Source organism: Oncorhynchus mykiss, chromosome 15, assembly GCF_013265735.2.
Source record: "Oncorhynchus mykiss isolate Arlee chromosome 15, USDA_OmykA_1.1, whole genome shotgun sequence".
Classification (NCBI taxonomy): Eukaryota; Metazoa; Chordata; class Actinopteri; order Salmoniformes; family Salmonidae; genus Oncorhynchus; species Oncorhynchus mykiss.
Window position 1 is genome coordinate 50377384 of NC_048579.1, and position 20093 is coordinate 50397476.

Here is a 20093-nt window from a genome sequence, read left to right on the forward strand (position 1 = left end):
AGAAATAAACACACACAATATAATCATGTGTGTCAAATATGTACATCGAAAACACTATGATAAAAGCATTGTGTATCATTTCTGTTTTCACATGTGCAGTGTTCCAAAAACCCGATTTCACATGTGAAACATCACGTGAAATGTCCCTAAAGCATGTTGTCAAGTGACTTTTCTTATGTGAAATCGTGATTTTCTACACGTGAAGTCGTGTTCTTTCTGTAAGGGATTGCACTGGGCAGGCACTATTATGTGTTATGTTGTACTGTGATATTATATGTCTGGTTAACAGATAGATGTATTTATTTCAATCACTTGTTGCCAAGTCTAATAATACCAATTGATTGGATTTATATAACGCTTTTCCCAGATGCTCGAAACGCTTTACGTTATGTTAAGTTATCAGCCGGAGGTGGAGGGAGAGAAGGAAGCTAGATTTGAATTCACGACCCCCAGGGAATTGAGACGAAAGCGTCAGCGCTACTGGAGCCACAGTATTGTACATTATATAATAATAATATATACAAATTGGCAGACGCATTTATCCAAAGCGACTTGCTGGAGTCTTCCGTGCATTATCATATGGGTAGCACCAGTCTTGTAAAAAAAATTTCGGCCTCAAACTTTTCATTATTTTTCTTTGAAATTAACTCAGACACAATCAAAAGCAAACATCTTTTTATTGTTTCTAGCCTCATGCACAGCAAACAGTGACCGTGACAACAGCACATTTCCATAGCAATTTGCATGTGCACTGATAACAAGAAGAACAACAAAACAATCTTCCATCATCATCTGGCGTCTCAGTCCTGGAGACTTCATCCTGCCAGGTCTCATTACCTCCTGACCGCCTTGGCCTTGCCTCTGCCCTTGGCACTGTGAAACCACACAGAGTCGACAGACCAGTCAAACACCTCTGTCACTGTTTCTATCTGACCAGTAGGTGTCGCTATTATATTGATATACTTAAGAACAATACATGTAGTTATACTAAGAGCTAAAAGGAATAGTAAAAGTGATTATTATGCTAATGTAGGTGAATACATATGACCAACAAAATATTTTAAATATTGAGGACATGTATATGGAGGCTATTCAAAGGTTCTACCAGCAACAGCTTCAGCATATCTATCCTCAACATTTTCTATAATGATTACAGGACCAGAAAGAGAGTTGAGTTTTGAAAGAATGAGTCAGAGATAGATAGACTGATGCATGAAAGCGGGGAGAGGGGAGATGGGAATGAAAACAGAGACTGTTCTGTGAGAGTTGGCATGCGTCACAGGATGAAAGGGAACACAGAACTTTCACAAACAGGGGTTAGTGAAGGACGAGGATGAATGAATGAATGACATGGCGATCGTGTCCTATCTTCAGCGGTCTTACCGTGATCTTCTCTTAGGGCCAAATCCTAGCTTTCATTTTCTCGTAGTTTCCCATTGACATCAGTGCATGACTAAGTGAACATTTGACTGATTTGGAAGTTAGAATTTCACCCATAATGCACAATTGAAATGTATAATTTATCATAGGCTATCAATCTATCATTCCTAAAGTCTGACATATGAGTTAAAAAGCTATAGCCAGCCAATCTATCTGTAAAATTCAACTTACCATCAGAAAACAGTGAGACTTCAGATAGTGGACAGGAGTCAACCCAGACATCTTGGATTCTGTACTTTAACTTACAGATTTTTTTCCAGAGGTCATTTTTTGGAGGCATTACAGTACATATTGTATGCACTGCAATACACACAACTTAACTAAGTTCCTTAGCCTACAGAGAATATAATCTACTGTCAGTTTTGATGATGGCACAATGTTCTGGGGCCAATAGTAGGCTGTTGATTAGGATCACGATCTTCCCAGACTACTGGGGTCTATTCTAGATGAATGGAGAGGGATGGATGGAATGGAAGGAGCCACTCAAAAGTCTGGTCAAATTAGGATGCAGCACTACGATCCTAATGTTTTCTCCCAGGTTGAATCATATGCGCCCTGCTAGTTCTCTTCAAGCAGGATCATGTGACTTTAAAAGGCCTTGGGGTTAAGACAGTGAACAGTGAATGGGTGAGGGACAATTGGTGTATCTCAATGGTCTAAAGTAGCTCCTTCACCTTGTCTCCTTTCCTTCGTCTGCATTGATGAAAAAAAAGCAGGAAAGGTTGCTTTCACACACCCTGTGTCTTCAGATCAATACAGATTAAGGAGAGGAGACGAAGAGAGGAAGCCACTTGAGACTTTTTGAGACACCCCTGAATGTCTTGATAGTACTCCAACACTGGGCTTTTATTTTTTTAATATGTTTTTAATGAGTAGCATTCAATATAATTGCTTGGTTGGTTTAGGCCCCCCAAGCTCTTTTAAATAGAGGGGAAACTGACCAGTGTGGCTCTGGGTACTTACCTCTGGTGGTCCTGGACACGGGCCAGAAGCTGATTGATCTGTGAAGGGACACACAGTGGAGGCTGCCTAAGAACTGAGACAACACACTGACTGACACCTGTAGGGAAACCTGGAATCCTGCAGTTTGGAGCCACGGCCTGGCTGCACCACCACCTGTCTGAGGAGCGTGTGGTTCACCAGTGGTTCACCTGTGGTCGAAAGGATTCACCTGTGGTCCACCACCTGACCTGACCCGGTCGCCCGGTTGAGCTTCCCTGAGCCCCGAGTGTAAAATAAAAAACACTCACTCTGACAACAACGACTGACAGCGGACTACACAACAGTGAGGTTGACGCCCCCACAGCCCATTACTCACAACTTCTGCTGCTCATTGATTCGGGTCTGGAGAACATTCATCTGAAAGCAAGTCAGAGTTTTAGACAGCTGCGCCCCTCGTAGGGAGTAGGATTAACACCACCAGTTTCAGAATAGGGGATGTGGCTTGTTACGCATGTATATATTTCAACTGCTTTGTATTTCATGAGTGTAAGTTACTCTCAGTGAAATGGACTCCATTTACAGAATGTTAAGGGACACGTGTAATGCTTTGGTATAGAGCACAGGCGGCTTGGTGGCACCTTCATTGGGGAGGACGAGCACATAGGAATGGCTGGAACGGAATAAATGGAATGGTATCAAACACGAATGATACCATTCATTAGACAGTAACACTTGAGTCATTTAGCAGACCCTCTTACCCAGAGAGACGTACACAGTCAGTGCATTCATTTTAAGGTAGGTGAGACAACCCTATCACTGTTGTAGTAAGTACATTTATTCTCATTTCACTCCCATTATTTATTATGAACAGTCCTCCCCTCACCAGCCTCCTGTGGTATGCAGTCATTGGATGACAGAGGAGATGATAAGGAGTTCAGAGGAGATGATATGGAGGTCAGGACACAAGAAAAAGACCCAGACCCATTTGAGGTAAAAGATCACAATCTTGCAATCATCACCGTACTATGCTGTCATGTCATTGGCACGACCAGTGATCTTGTTTTTACCCTGTGGATCACAATGCACAGTACAGCCACGGGTAATATCACCATAGCTTGGACCTGAGTGAGAACCCTTACGTCGTATTTCTGCTTCTTCAGTTTCTCGCCGAGGTCAAACTTCTCCGCCTCCAACTCCATCATCCACTGCCACAGCTCATTGGCCTTCTCCCTGCAGGACGACAACCAATGGGAAGCCAGCGTTCAGTCAGCGCATGCGGTTCTACTTTTGGTCTCTCTTTCACAGGAGACTTTCTAAGCAACCATATGTATTTATGTACAGTAGATCATTTCAACAATGAAATAGAGCTTTCAACCTGTGTCCCTGAAAAGTGCATAACTTTTGACCAGAGCCCGGGTGCCATTTGGGACTCAGCCAAAGACCTGTGAGTATTTCGGGGTAATTAAATACATCATACTTGAGTTTGTCCTCGTTGAGATGGTCAATGATCAGAGCCTTCCTTCTGTCAGCCAGAATCTTCTTCTTCTTTTCTCTCTCCGTCTGCTTCTTGGCTCCTTTCTTGCCCTCTTGCTGTGGATGGACATCACCGCAGCACAGCGAGAGGGCACGCAAGTGTCAAGATAACCACGAGGGGGCAGCAAATCTGATGCGAATGTTGTAATCATGAGAGAGAGCGAGTGAGTGTGGAGCTAGCGCTGACCTTCTGTTGGATGCCACCGTACGTGTGAGTCATGGTAGTGAGGGCCTTCTTCTTCTTAGCGTCATCATCGTGCTTCCTACGCTGTTCATCTTGCTCCCTCTTCTCTTTCTCTTCCTGCGTCGGGGAGTGAGCAACAGAAGGTTAAAGAAGAGAAGAAAACAACTTGGGCCGCAGTTGATCTTGATATCACAATGGAAACATTACACAATGAGAGACTCACGGCTAGACGGGCCTGTCTCTCTTTCTCTTGCTCAGCACGAATCCTCTGCTGCTCTGCCCTCTCGGTACGACGCTTCTCCTGCAGACACACACGCACGCACGCACACACACACACACACACACCAACACACACACACACACACACACACACACACATAGATAAGGTATCCAACTTTATTAATCTGCGTACCTCAAGACTATGTTGGCACACTGAGCCTGGGCTTAAGCTATGGGAGCCAGCCAGAACGTCAGGCTTGCAATGTCACTCATTACGTGTGCAGTTCACCAACACGCCCATGTAGTGTTCCAGCAGTGTGTGTGTGTGAGCTCCAGCTGTGTGTGAGCAGTGTGTGTGTGTGAGCTCCAGCTGTGTGTGTGTGTGAGCTCCAGCAGTGTGTGTGTGTGAGCTCCAGCAGTGTGTGTGTGTGTGAGCTCCAGCTGTGTGTGAGCAGTGTGTGTGTCTGAGCTCCAGCAGTGTGTGTGTGTGAGCTCCAGCAGTGTGTGTGTGTGTGAGCTCCAGCTGTGTGTAATCAGTGTTTGTGTCTGAGCTCCAGCAGTGTGTGTGTGTGAGCTCCAGCAGTGTGTGTGTGTGAGCTCCAGCTGTGTGTGAGCAGTGTGTGTGTGTGTGTGTGTGAGCTCCAGCTGTGTGTGAGCAGTGTGTGTGTGTGTGAGCTCCAGCTGTGCCACAGTAGAGGACTTACAATCCTGTTGACGAGACTGATGAGCTCATCTTCATCTTTCTTCCTCTGGACAAAGTGAGACTCAATCAGAGAGGTCAGCTCAGCCATGTCCTTCTCTTGACGCTTCCTATGCAGGTCCTGTAAACCGCACACACACACACACACACATGCACGCACGCACGCACGCACACACACACACACACATACACACACACACAGTGTGATTAGTGAGTTGGGCACTCTTATTGCTATATTCAGATAATCTTGCTGGTAGGATTACATCACTCACGTCAAAATCGACTTTACCATCTCCCTCTGGTAGCTTTGGAGGGGCAACATTTGGCATAAAACTTCTGAAAAACATTAGAGATGATTCCATCAAATACTCTCCATTCAATTACTTTGATTCAGTGACACGGCAAACCACAAGAGAAAGTTATTGGCCGAAATAGAATCAAACACTTACTTTGGTTTGGCTTTGGAATCTGTAAGTTACAATGATATATGATGTATTATATGATATATTATATTATATTTTATTCAAAGTAGAAATAAGAAGTGATCAAAATCAATATAAATCTGATTAGTAAAATCGAAATGTTTTGAAATGCCTCTTAACCAAATTTAGAAAAAGGTTTGAAAAGTATTTTAAAACATAAATACCTTTGAAAATGTTTCAACAGACGTTTTTCAAAACTTCTCAAAACTAAATCTACATATGGCTTATGTACGGTCTTGTTTTATAGCAAAAACAATCCAATATTATTAGACTGAGACACATGATTTTCTGAAATTCTCTACAAAATACATACAGTGAACTTGACAACTACACCTAGAACTAGTTACATAGAACAAGACTAGACCTAGGACTAGTTACATAGAACAAGACTCGATCTAGAACTATAGTTACAAAGAACTAGACAGCGCTCACCTTGAGTCTCTCCACCAGCTGTTGGTGAAAAACATACAGAAAAAGAAGGGATGAATACACACAGAGCTTTCAACAGAATACTCACACATTTATGGTAACAAATTGGATTATTACGGCAGGATATTTCAGTGATAGGCCTTATCTAGTGAAACCTACTGTATGAAAGTGTGTATTACGCAACCAACACCAATGCATTATCACATAGTGATGGCTCAATGTTCTGACAGGCAGCGGAATGGTATAAAACACAGAGTATTAGATACTAAAGAATACAAAAGAACATTCACAGCAGACCGTCACAGTCTATAGTTATAGGTCTACACTTCATGCATTCTGTACAAGACAACAACGTATTAACAGGCACCTTCTCCTGCAGGCGTTTCTATGTGAGGGACATGAGAAGGATTTGTTTAGTAGTCGATAAGACTGAAGTGTGGATCAGTGACATATGAGAATATGACGTTGTAAAAACACATGCTGTAAAGGTCTATTGGTATTGAATCAGTACATATGAATCAGTAATGGGGGTTATCAATATGATACGTTTGTTCGCTGGGTATGCTAAAGGGGCCCAAATGGTACATGTGCAAGGTGTGCTATTTAAGCAATAAGGCCCCAAGGGGGTGTGGTATATGGCCAATATGGCGGCTCTGTGATAAAAGCATCATCAGACTGATTAGCAAAGATAGGATGGCGTGAAGCGAATAATAGAATATGAGACGATGTGCTGTACATATTTGTAAGATGAAGCCAAGAAGCATTACCTACTACAACAGGGGCACTGTCGCAAGGACACATGAATGAATCAATGAAGCAAATAATTACGAAAATGAATGTGCAAAAATATTTTGTTGCGGCTTTGACAGCACCCGTGGGACAGATTAGCTGCATGCTGCTGTCGTGCCTAGTTAATATATTATGTTACTACTGCAGATAGAAGGTATTATCTATGCAGGGGAAAACTTCGTAATGTCGAGGTAAAATATCAAAATTACCTTCTACTGCAGTGGGCTCTTTTGTAAGGTTAAGAGAACGAGGAGTGGATCAGTTGAGTGTAAAAATATGAAGTCGAGAACAATAATATATATTATAATATATAAATAAAAATAACTCAGTCAGTGTTGTGAAAATGCGTATGTACTGTATGCTACATTAATATAATACCAATTGCTCATGTGTCTTCGATTACTTCACTGGCATTAGTGAATGTGTACTATTAGCACAAATATACATATATACTAGAAACTAAAGACCATGGTAAAGCAAAAATGGCCTTTACCTTCTACTTCTGGCTCTGGCTCTGGTTCTATAGTGAAGATACAATATTAGTATGTGAATAAAGCTTGAAGCAAACAAGACAGACTTACTCTAAACACTTATCTCTGGCAAGACGGAAAAGAAAAGTCTAATCATAGATGCCGTAGCTAGGGCGCATCCTAACGTGCAGCAGTGATATTTAATGTGAAAAGCAAGAAAGCGTCACCTGGTTCTACGGCTAGTGTGGTCTCTATGGTAACGGTAGGGAAGGATTAGCAAGGGGATCAATTATTATGATCATTCAATCATAATAATAATGTGCAAAAACAAGAAGCATATCAAGCCATGACACGGTTTATTTACCTACAACTGCAGAGGCAGGTTCTGTGGTAAAAGTCATGTCGTTGATTAGTGAATTTGCAATGAGTGAAGCAAATGACTTGAAAACGGGATAGTTCAGCAATTGTACATATTTAGATATACTGCAGATAAATCACTTAACTATCCCTTTGATAAAGATGATAACTTTTTTGGTAGGTAGCCAATAATAATAATAATAATAATAATAATAGCCAAGAAAAGCTTTACCTTCTACAGGTTCTGGGGCAGGTTCTGTTATAGCTAAAAGCATACGTTTGTTTAGTGTCAGCCACTGTTATGCTAAGGCAGAGACAATAAGGCAGAGAGAAATACAGTCTTTGCTCTGATTAGGAATATATATATATATATCTGCTAGACAACTGCTTTCAACTTGATTGACTACAAAACCAAAATATTTTTCTAAATGTTTCTAAATGTAACCTATTTGGTACAGTATATAACTTGTATGTGGGGTATATTACATGTATATTAGCATGCAGAATCTCTACATATGAAGCATTGAAGGTCATGACCTTCCTCAGCAGGAGCAGCCTCTATTGTAAGGACATCAGACATATGAATAAAGCGCATTGTTTTGTTCATCATTAATACAGCCAAAATCATGAAGGCAGCGCTAATAGGAATACTGTATGCCGCCTGAAATGAAGGTACCAGTGACTAGAGGCAAAATGTTACAATGCATTTTATGAAACTGGTATGTATGACCTAGGAATATAGATGATTTCAACCCTGAAGAAAACTGAATCTCTAGCTGTACAATATGCGTATCTTGATAATATATAGATCTGTTTCCATGCAGTTCACAGCACATGGGAAGCTTTACCTTCCTCTGCTGGGACTTCAACCTCGACTGATGAGTGGACAGAAGATTGATTAGTGGTTCTATATAAAGCAATGAGTTGGTAGAAGTTGGCCCTAACCACTGACCTAGGCTCAGATATTGTTTAAGGATAATAATGATTGTGGTTTAGAATTGGGGTTGGGTGATCTTATTCTAGATCTGTCGTCGGGGCCACTTCTACGATAAGATCAAGGCAAACTGTTTATTACACCATCAAACTGGTATGAAAGTCATTTTCATACATAAGGATCAGATTGGATCCAATTGTTTAAATCTGATTCAGTATCAGCGTGATTTCCATACAGTACATACAAACATGTCATGCAACCTTTGTCAGAACATTGAGAATCATTCTGGAGTGAACAACACTGTCTATGGAGATGGACGCAAGAAAAGGGTATAAGTCTCATTCTCATGAATTGGATGTCGATGTAAGCATACACCACAGAGACAGAAGGGTAGGAAATCAGTATACAAATGATATGCAAATTCCACATGTTTATCTTGACAGACAAAACGTAGACATAGCATTTTAAATTTCACGTGAAAAAGATCTCACTTAACGTGTGTATTTTGATCAGGTACACGAAGCATGCTTTTTTTTAAATTCCCGGAGAATTTGAGTGTAAACAGTAACGAATGGCCTATGACAGGCTTTGACAATGACACAAGAAACACAATAGACTTGCTACAGTATATCTATCATGCGCTCCATCAAACAATGTCCAAGTAACGCACGGAGCCATGCAAAGCTTTTACCTTCCTCTGCGGGGGTTTCTGCGACTGCGCAGACATAGGTGAAGTCAGCTCAGCAATATAGCTAATATAGTCAATCTTAATCTTATTATATGTGCAATTGAGTGTACAAAACATTAGGAACACCTTCCTAATATTGAGTTGTAAACCCCTTTTCCCCTCTGAGCAGCCTCAATTTGCCGGGGCATGGACTCTACAAGGTGTCGAAAGCGTTCCACAGGGATGCTTCCCACAGTTGTGTCATGTTGGCTGGATGTCCTTTGGGTGGTGGACCATTTTTGATACACACGGGAAACTGTTGAGCGTGAAAAAAAACAGCAGTGTTGCAGTTCTTGACATTCTCAAACTGGTGCGCCTGGCCCCTATTACCATACCCCGTTTCAAAATATCTTGTCTTGCCCATTCACCCTGTAAATTGCGCACACACACATCTCTCAATTGTCTCAAGGCTTAAAAATCCTTCTTTAACCTGTCCCTTCATCTACACTGATTGCAGTGGATTTAATAGGGGACATCAATTAAGGATCATAGGTTTTCACCTGGATTCACCTGGTCAATCTATGTCATGGAAAGAGCAGGTGTTCCTAATGTTTTGTACACTCAGCGTACAGTGGCTTGAAGCATATTTTGTTCAGTCAAAAAGTAATAATACATTCTCAAAGTCTTACTGTACCTTCCTCCCTGAAAAGAAAACAAACAAAAAAACATGAGACATTGTTTTGGACGACATTGTTTTGGATAACATCTTCATCACTAGATACACTGGCTGTCGTTTCTATAGTTTCTGAGATGACAAAGATAAATAGGCGAGACTTACTCATTTTCTTCATCTGCCATGTTTAGATTGGATTACCTGGACATGAGAGACAAGAGTACTGAGGTTTTCTATTTCACACAAATAAGCGCAGGGGGGAAGGAATAGAGTGGTGACAGGGGCATGGATGGATTGCAGAAATACTTGATAAAGACCGAACCCTTTGAATCTTTCCTCCCCACACAAATCTGTGTCTAAAATGGCACCCTACTCCTGATATAGTGCACTACTTTTAACCAGGGCTCTAGTGCACTAGATAAGGAATAGGGACCATTTTAAACCCACTCAGACCTAGTAACATTTTACATCCGTGGCAAATAGAGATGCACAGTACAGTAATATCTGATGTGTTTGAGTGGAGTCTATGTACATGTATGCTACCGTTCAAAGGTTTGGGGTCACTTAGAAATGTCCTTGTTTTTGAAAGAAAAGCACATTTTTTTTGTCCATTACAGTGTAGACATGATTAATGTTGTAAATGACTACTGTAGCTGGAAACGGCTGATATTTAATGGAATATCTACATAGGTGTACAGAGGCCCATTATCAGAAACCATCACTCCTGTGTTCCAATGGCACGTTGTGTTAGCTAAACCAAGTTTATCATTTTAAAAGGATAATTGCTCATTAGAAAACCCTTTTGCAATTATGTTAGCACAGCTGAAAACTGTTGTCCTGATTAAAGAAGACTAGTTGAGTATCTGGAGCATCAGCATTTGTGGGTTTGATTATAGGCTCAAAGTGGCCAGAAACAAAGACCTTTCTTCTGAAACTCGTCAGTCTATTCTTGTTCTGAGAAATGAAGGCTATTCCATGTTAGAAATTGCCAAGAAACTGAAGAGCTCATACAACACTGTGTACTAGTCCCTTCACAGAACAGCGTAAACTGGCTCTAACCAGAATAGAAAGAGTGGGAGGCCCCGGTGCACAACTGAGTTAGAGGACGCCTCACTAGTCCTCAACTGGCAGCTTCATTAAATAGTACTCGCAAAACAGCAGCCTCAACGTCAACAGTAAAGTGACGACTCCAGGATGCGGCCCTCTCGGCAGAGTTGCAAAGAAAAAGCCATATCTCAGACTGGCCAATAAAAATAAAAGATTAAGATGGGCAAAAGAACCCAGACACTGGACAGAGGAACTCTGCCTAGAAGGCCAGCATCCCGGAGTCGCCTCTTCACTGTTGACGTTGAGACTGGTGTTTTGCGAGTACTATTTAATGAAGCTGCCAGTTGAAGACTTGTGAGGCATCTGTTTCTCAAACTAGACACTCTAATGTACTTGTAATCGAACCCACAAATGCTGATGCTCCAGATACTCAACTAGTCTAAAGAAGGCCAGTTTTCTTGCTTCTTTAATCAGGACAACAGTTTTCAGCTGGTCTAACATAATCGCAAAAGGGTTTTCTAATGATCAATTAGCCTTTTAAAATGATAAACTTGGATTAGCTAACGTGCCATTGGAACACAGGAGTGATGGTTACTGATAATGGGCCTCTGTACACCTATGTAGATATTCCATAAAAAAATCAGCTGTTTCCAGCTACAATAGTCATTTACAACAATTTGATGTTATTTTAATGGACAAAAAAAATGGCTTTTCTTTCAAAAACAAGGACATTTCTAAGTGACCCCAAACTTTTGAACAGTAGTGTATGTGGTGTTCTTTCACCACTGGCACTGGCTGCCCTGAGGCCCCCATCTCTAAACAGCTCCAAGACTAATCCTCAGCCATTTCCTCTTGGCATGGAGGGCCTCTCCTCTCTGCTCTATAGTCAGGATAACACACTAACCATTACACTGGGACTGGGACTGCAATGGACACTTTGAGGGCCACATTTAAGCATTTTTGCACCAGGCACTAAAATGCACTGTTACTTTCCAATACTTTGTTTATAGATTTCCAGTTTAAGGCAAACAGATAACAGTAAATTCAACTTTTTTATTTCATTCTTTACAACCACTGCCCTGCCATCCCAATCGTAAATCAGTGCACTAAATGTGTTTACTCTATTCTAGAAACAGAAGGTGAACACGTTGCACATGTGCTAAGGAATAGCAGATATCTCCCAGATATGCACTGTCCCTTTAATTCAACTTATTATTTCAAGCTGATGGCCTTGTCATACCACATTCGGGGCATTTTAGGGACAACCTGAAGGTTATCATTACCTTTACAGACAGAAACAGATTCCTGAGGTTATATAGTCCTATATTTAACTAACAAATGTCAGAATGCTATTGTGTGGATGAATCATTTGAGATGACACCTTTCCGTTTGAAAGACCAATCGTCAGATCATAAAACTAGTGTCACTCCGTTGATATACAGAGGGGTTATTTTTAACCATGATAAAGCACAGATCATCAGCAGGTGTTAGGTGCTCTTCCAGACAATGAAGTTGGCTGAGCTTATTGAGTGCCTGCGTGCTCGTACTCACACACACAGTAAATCAATGAATAACATGCCAGTCAAGGCCAGCTTATTTTGGACAACAGGGGTTGGCCAGCCATCTAGAGCTTTACATACAATACCCATCAACTCCACAGCTTTTTAGCAACATGCATTACATTCCCAAGATGATCCCATTATGAAACTATGAGAGGAGATGGGAGTCAATCTTAACATTGACCATATTTGCCATGAAGGTAAAAACTGAAGCAACCCTAGAGACCTGGATTAGAAAACCATTACCCCTCACCTCACCCATCCCTCCCTCCTTCCCTAACCCCTTTTCTGTCCCTTCCTGTGCCCACCGTCTGACCTTACATGCCAGTTCTTGTGAAGTGTATTTGGGACACACTCCTATGCATAACATACATTTGGACTGAAGTAGCTAGCCTACAGTGTAGCTCTTTAACACAGACTTTCAATTCAGTTGAGGACAAGTGTCCCAGTCCGACCCCCAAATGGTTACAACAGAGAACTCCAGCTAAGAGAGGTGTGAAGTAGAATATAGACCATCTGTTTAAAGAGCTGTGTCTGAAAACGTATTAACTGAAATCCACCGAGAATTCACAGGCGATGAGACTTGTTTCCCTGTGGAATTAAATGTGTTTTGCTTTAATGTGTGTGGTCAGTATTGGATCCTGGCTCGATCGCTGGAATAACATGGTCTGACAGTGGCAGGAATGTTGCGGGTGCCGCTTTCAGCATTAAGTCAAAGCCCAAAGCATGCTAACACCCAGTTCCCCCTACAGAGGACGAGCTTAGCGCCCACTGACAGTCTGTCTCTGTCCAGTCTGAGCCATGAGAAGCAAATCAAACAAATGGAGAAAAAAAACTTCTCTCTGGCAGTGCCTGAAATGTATTAGTTCAGCATTTGTGAATGCAAAAAAAAAAATATGATATGGTCCCTCTTGCCCAGAGAACATTTATTCCACATCCCCAGTGCCCGGATTGACAAGGGTTATGAGGCATAGGTCCAGCCTCAGAGCAGGCATTCATGCATGCACGCAAAAAGTGTTACCATCACACAGTCAAGTCAGGGGTCACAGTTAATAGCCTTACCTCCAAACCCCACAGGGAAGAGAGATGGTAAAGTAGTGCTGGGCCGGTCTTATTCGTTGAGATCCAGAAACAGACAAGTTCAATGAGACTCTTAAGGCTCCCATAATACAGCCCTGCCACCAATGTCACCACCTCTTATCTCTGATTGGCTAGGGCAGTGAAGTCTATTGCTGGAGCTAGAGAAAGCCTAGTATATCTCTCAACCATTAAAGGAGGAACAACGACTTGATCTAATAGCTATAGTCATGTAATGTCATACTCACACAGACTTTTAACATTCATTTGGTTCCGAGTTCCAAGATAGGTAGAGGTTGAACGGTCTAAGCAGCCAATGATATTGTGAGTTCAGTGTTAGAGAGAAAGAGGAAAATAAACTAGACAAATTGGAACAATTTATATCTCTTTATTGCGGTTGTTGAGTCAGCGGTACAAATATTTCAGAACATTTCTTCTGTAGGAAACTACCCACTCCCATCACAAAGTTTGATCTGAAACCGCAGATAGTGTGCCTTGCATAGTTAACTCTACACAATAAATGAGGGTGTTTGAAATAAAAAGCTAAATTACCCAAATATGAAATAACAGCAATGTAAAATAATGTCATATATTTTGGGTCAGACTCCATTGCTTGTAGTTCTAAGGAGTCGCGGAATGTAATTGTCAAGGTTTACACAGAACAATCTTTCAATGCCCCTGATAACCTTTATTTAATACCCAGATCAACAAAGCATGTCATGCAAAATGAATGAGCGAAACGTGAAACGCATAAACCTCAATAATGAAACGGTAAGAGAAGAAGAAAGAAACAGCTGAAGTCAAACTGAGTTGGCAAAGTGGAAGGTACAGTTTATTCGGTGCCTGCAACAACAAGGCCTTGAGACCATTTTGGATGTAAAGGATTTGTGCTGGAAACACAATCTTACATACCGCAAATGCAACTTTAAGAAAACTCAAAACAAGCGTCAAGCGCAATTGTCGTCTGGAGTCAAAATGTGTCTTCTGTTGACGGATTCAAGCCTCGATCATTGTCCACATCTAAATGTGCACGTTCCCTTCTTCCAGAGTCCTATAGTTATTAGTACATGGGATTTGGGCTTAAATGGCAAGGCGGCATACGGCTTAAAACTGATGCCGTCTCAAGGTACAGGCACGATGTATAAATGTGTATCTGGCCTGCTATATTCAGACAACCTCACTGACAACGCGGAGGTCCTTAACATCCTGGATAGAAGCCATTGGAGCATGCATGTGAATAAGCCCGGCGGTGTGCTTAGTGGTGTGGAATGTTGTGGGTCAGAGAGTCCCTAAAATGACGATGTAACTCTTAAGTACACCTGCTGCATTATGGGTTGTTTGAAAGTTGAACAAAGTGAATTTAGAGATTCAAAAACAGCAGGTACAAAAGCCACAAAAACAGCCAATGACAAAACACGTAAAAAAAAAAAAAACATAAATAAATTGAAACGAGGATAATAAACGTTATAATAGCCGTCTTAATATACAACTTTCCTTTAGTTGCTTGCACTGCCTTTCATTGCCTCTTGTCGGTTGGTAGTCATTTAAGTTTAGAGTACAAAAGCGAAACAAAATCTTGAGTATAAAGCTGTAATAGAAGATACAGAGTAATATATTCATAACGACGTGTACTTTTGTGCTAACACACATGAACTCAGACCGTTGTTGCACTATCGGTAAGACAAAATAAAGTGAAATAAGCCAAATCTACGGAGTGCTTATAATCTCTCTCCTGAACTGGTGAACATGAATAAAATAAGCTATGTGTGAAGCTTTGCTTTAAATATAAATAAAAAAAAAGAAGTGAGATGGACGACATGGACAGAGCATTGATGGTAGATATCTCTCTTTGGAACACGGAGATGATTGTGGAACTGGAAACCTCATAAAAACCATGTCTCTACTATATCAAAAGTACACACGTACTGAAGAGCGTATGGGAAATACATCTAATCTCAATTTAAAAAAAAATTATTCTGCAAGTTTTTTCTTATTACATATAAAACAAATCACCATGTCATAAAAACATGCAAATTTCACAGCATATTATTTTGTTTGTTGAGAAAGTAAATCATAGCAAATTCATTGTGCAAAGGCACTACACTGTAGATACGAGATGGTGGCTATTCGTTTCAGTACAGTGCTTATTAAATAAAATCTCCTGTTTCTCTCCATTCCTTGGGTTCCCTCAGGGTGGTGGTCATATTGTTTTGGTATAATACACATAGAAAAAGGAAGAGTCTTGGATTGTCTTGGTCCCCACCAGCCTTCAGAAGAAGCTCTTTGTAATCATTCGTGTCCCATACCTGCTGAGGGACAGAGACAAGTCTATCAGAGCTACAGTCAAAATCTAAGAGTTGAATACTCTAACCTCTAACCTATTTCAGATGGGTTAGACCCACGCATCCATCCACCTACCCACACATACTTTTTACATTTAAAAAAAAGTATTTATGATTTAACCTTTCTTTAACTATTAGAAAGAGGTGTAGGATGTCTAGCCGAAGGACAAAACCATTATGCCTTTACACACACAGTCAGTCAAATTTAGCCAGCTAAAGAGACCTCGGTCTTGGTAGTAATCTTGATCTGGTGTTAAGTCTTTGCAGTATGACTAGAGCCCTCAGGGAAAAACAGTCAAGCAGGCCTTTCTGCATGAGACTGGGGTTGTTGCATGCTGTTCGATGTAGTGTCAGAGGCCTCTGAGGTCCCTCCCTCCCTGCCATGTCTCTACTGACATTTATATAACTGACTCCTGCCATGTTGTCATTTTCCCTTCTCTCAGCGACAACAAAGAGGGAGAGTGAATACAAGGTGTGTGTGTGTGTGTGTGTGTGTGTGTGTCGAGAAACCTTGGATGTGTGTAGCTATTTCAAGCGTCTCGCTCTACTTTACACATTAACCATTAAAAGTAGAGAGAGACACAGATTGTCTGGGGTTGAGATTTTCAGAATGCACCAAATATGGAACCACACCTTGCCTGAACGGTGAAGTGAGCTTGTTACATTGCGTTTGCCTCTCCTCTGCTAGCCCCTGACAAAATTAGGTGTATGGCGTGATAATCTTCCACCACACGAGCTAGTAGTGTGTCAACCCAACAGCTGTTAATTTGTTCACAGCCTGGAAGGTCCGACCCCAACAATAGAATCCATGTCGGGGTAAGGAGGGGGTTGAGGATGAGGGGGGGGGGGGGGGGGGGGGGGGGGGGGGGGGGGGTTTGGACAAACGACACATTTCACAGACACGTCCGACATCCCTGAAGGCCAGTTCTCTCTACTGGGACAAAAGAGTCGTGGTGGGCAGGCCACTTTGGAAATAGAACACAATGCGAAAGTGGCATCTGAAACCGCCATTTGCCAGAGAGCCAAACAGCAAACAGAGATGATTTACAGCTGGCACCAGGTCCCAGGGGCGATGGTGTTATAGGGAGGGAGGGAAGGAGTTATGGGAGCTGGGGAAGGAAGGGAGGGAGTTATGGGTGCTGCTGGGCCACATGGTCGTAAATTACAACAGGCTCCTTTCCCTGTCCTTTTTCAGACGGAGCAGTCCCCTTTAACCTCACTGACTCTGGGTGGGTATTGTCAGTAGAGCAGACTTATGACTATTGTAGATACAAAGACATGCATAGGCCCAAACAAGATGGGCACAGATACACACACAGTCAGTCAACTTTGACTTCCGCATAAGCCTTAAAACTATGTTGGTTATGGTAACAGAATGGACTCACCATTGGCAACAGATTTATTCTCCCCTCTACCAGTCACCTGAGAGAAGATAGATGGAGAGAAAAGTCAGAGAGAAAGTCATCCGAGGTAGCAGTCACTTCAACAGTCCATTTAGTCAATGCTGCCATACCCTGAGAGATACTGTGTGCACTGGAACCTTTCAATCTCAGGCTGTGGTTCGACCAAATTGATCTCTTCTACATTAATAAGGAAGGTTTTATGTTAATTTGAGAATGATTTCCATTCTTTTAGGGCCTTCAGTTTGAGACAGAGAGGTTTGAGACAGGGTGCATTTAAAATATATATATATATATATATATATATATATATATATATATATATATATATATATATATATATATATATATATATATATATATATATATATATATATATATATATTATTTATTTATTTAAGTAGGCAAGTCAGTTAAGGACAAATTCTTATTTACAATGACAGCCTAGGAACAGTGGGTTAACTGCCTTGTTCAGGGGCAGAACGACAGATTTTTTTTTACCTCGTCAGCTCAGGGATTCGATCTTGCAACCTTTCAGTTACTAGTCCAACGCCCTAACCACTAGGCTACCTGCCCGAACCAAGAAGATTATTCCAGCCAATCGGGGGAATTGGGAAACAACATGAACATCCTGCCCAACACATCCAAACCCTGCATCTACAAAAAAAAACACACAACCACACTAAGTCTATCCAGTAAAGCCTGGTCGTGGACGACATCTCCCACAGTTCCCTGTGGTAACACTGTCCTGTCTGTGTCGCAAATATCATCCTATTCCCTACAGTGTGCACTCATTTTGACCAGGGCCATTCTGGACGCAAACACCGATACCCTGCCCGCTTCCATAAACTCATCCCAAGCCCATCAGGCCCCTATGTCCCCTATCCCCTCATACAGCTCTCCTGACATCACCACAATGTGTGGTTAGTTAATAACACAGCTCATAACCGCCAGCCCCCTACCTTCCCCAGCTCCACGCCTGGTTTACGTCAGCACTAACCAGCAGTCTAGTGCCCCTCCAGCTCTATGTGGCTCGCCACAGGATTGGACTGCACTGCTGGCAGGTTGCTATACTCGGTCTGTGTGTTCAGCTATCGGGAGACTGCAGAGCAAGGCCTATTTCACAAGCCTCTCTGCTCCAGGGGCCAAATTTAGAGCCATTCCATAAATAAATATCATTATTGTGTCTTTTATCTGTGAAATATCATCCTCGTAAATAACAGAGGCCACATGGTGGGGTTGTGGCCAACACTGTGGTCATTGGAGCGCCATGGGGTCCTGTATTACGAGGGTCACAGTAGAGGTTGGAGATAGCTGTTCTTACAATTGCCTGTTCAGAATGTGGTTAAAAGGACCCACACATACAGTAGCAAGTAATAGTTCTGCTAGCAAGGCCAGAGTTATGTGTAAAATGAAGTGTACTTCTACAACAACATGAATTGAAATATAGAGCAAAGTAGAAAGGACTATACAGGAAGCATGGCTGCTGCTGTGTCAAGAGAGGCATAGAAATGAGAGTCTGGAAAAAAATAAAGAACAGCCGTTTTGTGAAAGACACTTGAGGCTCTAATTACCTATAGAATAGCAATAGCACAACACATGGCCCTTAACAGGGACCTCTATTTACAGTGCAGCTGGTTCCAGATCTGTTTGTGCTGACTTGCCAGCTCCTATTGTCATTGCTACAAACAGATCTGGGACCAGGCCTGAGTGTGATTTTTACCAATAAAAGAGAAGAAGACCTGACATCGTAGTAGATTGAGGTCATTCCAGTGATAATATCAGTGCAGCGAAGTTGAGATCTTTAAAACATCTTTACCTCTCCAGGGTTTCCAGACTAGTTAACGGTGAAGTCAACTAGCTAAGAGAGCTCTTCTTCAGAGCTCTTCAAACAGAAACAAGACAAAGCAACAAGCCGTTGTTATCCCCCTAGCTGGCAAATGTACATCATATGATATTATTAACTAGCAGATGAATACTACAGGGCCTCAAAACACTCCCCAGGTATACTTTTAGGTGTACTGTTGTTGTGTGACATCATGCGAATGTACTGGGGAGTATACTGTATGTGTGTCCCAATTGGCACCTTACACCCTATGTAGTGCACTACTTTAGACCAAGACCCATAGGGCTGTAGTAAAATAAAAAAAATAAAAAGTGCTCTGTGTAGGGAGTAGGGTGCCATTTGGGACACAGTTGTGTGAGAAAGTATGATGGTACAAATTCCAGTAATTTTTTTGATTTTTGCAAACTTTTTGCATATCTGTAACTATACTGAACAAAAATATAAAACGCAACAAGCAGGAATTTCAAAGATTTTACTGAGTTACACTTCATATGAGGAAATCAGTCAATTGAAATAAATAAATGATGCCCTAATCTATGGATTTCACATGACTGGGAATACAGATATGCATCTGTTAGTCACAGATACTTTAAAAGGGGCTCAGGATCTCGTCACGGTATTTCTGTGCATTCAAATTGCCATCGATAAAATGCAATTGTGTTAGTCATCCGTAGCTTAAGCCTGCCCATACCATAAACCCCACCGCCCCCATGGGGCAGTCTGTTTCCAACATTGACATCAGCGAACCGCTCACCCACACAATGCCATACACGTGGTCTGCGGTTGAGGCCAGTTGGACATACTGCCAAATTCTCTAAAATGACGAAGGTGGCTTATGGTAGAGAAATTAACATTCAATTCTCTGGTAACAGCTCTGGTGGGCATTCCTGCAGTCAGCACGCCAAATGTATGCTCCCTCAAAATTTGAGACATCTGTGGCAATGTGTGTGACAAAATTGCACATTTTAGAGTGGCCTTTTATTGTCCCCAGCACAAGGGGCAC

The 20093-nt window shown here is 41.7% G+C and overlaps 2 protein-coding genes across 22 annotated transcripts in view; both read right to left on the minus strand.

The window, feature by feature from the left end:
* Positions 1-658: 658 nt before the first annotated feature.
* On the minus strand, positions 659-13635 carry LOC110490254 (troponin T, cardiac muscle). Of its 6 annotated transcripts, none has more exons than XM_036944548.1 (17): positions 13488-13635; positions 9985-10020; positions 9841-9848; positions 8394-8420; positions 7212-7238; positions 6928-6945; positions 6297-6314; positions 5933-5950; positions 5468-5486; positions 5291-5354; positions 5023-5139; positions 4323-4400; positions 4103-4216; positions 3860-3972; positions 3522-3612; positions 2759-2799; positions 659-873 (listed from the first exon to the last, which is right to left on the minus strand). In XM_036944548.1, the coding sequence occupies exons 2-17, from the start codon at positions 10002-10004 to the stop codon at positions 834-836; spliced, it is 813 nt and encodes a 270-aa protein (XP_036800443.1). In that variant the 5' UTR covers positions 10005-10020; positions 13488-13635; the 3' UTR covers positions 659-833. The 6 variants fall into 6 exon arrangements, with proteins under 6 accessions (XP_036800443.1, XP_036800444.1, XP_021419206.2 ...); XM_036944549.1 differs by lacking the exon at positions 2759-2799 and adding an exon at positions 2404-2441 and having other exon boundaries at positions 671-873; positions 13488-13633; XM_021563531.2 differs by lacking the exon at positions 6297-6314 and having other exon boundaries at positions 671-873; positions 13488-13634.
* Positions 13636-13874: 239 nt separating this feature from the next.
* Positions 13875-20093, minus strand: part of LOC110490253 (non-muscle caldesmon) — a 53641-nt gene continuing 47422 nt past the window's right edge. For 11 of the 16 annotated variants that reach the window (XR_005036120.1, XR_005036119.1, XR_005036116.1 and 8 more), the window contains 3 exons: positions 19064-19129; positions 17230-17266; positions 13875-15808 (listed from right to left, as the gene is read on the minus strand). Coding sequence is in view for 2 of the 16 variants with exons in the window: in XM_036944546.1 (XP_036800441.1) it covers positions 15792-15811; positions 17230-17266 (57 nt within the window). In the remaining 14 variants the exon portion in view is untranslated. Of the gene's footprint in view, positions 15812-17229; positions 17267-19063; positions 19130-20093 lie in introns of all 16 variants that reach the window. The other 5 variants (XR_005036112.1, XM_036944547.1, XR_005036113.1 and 2 more) reach the window with 3 other exon arrangements.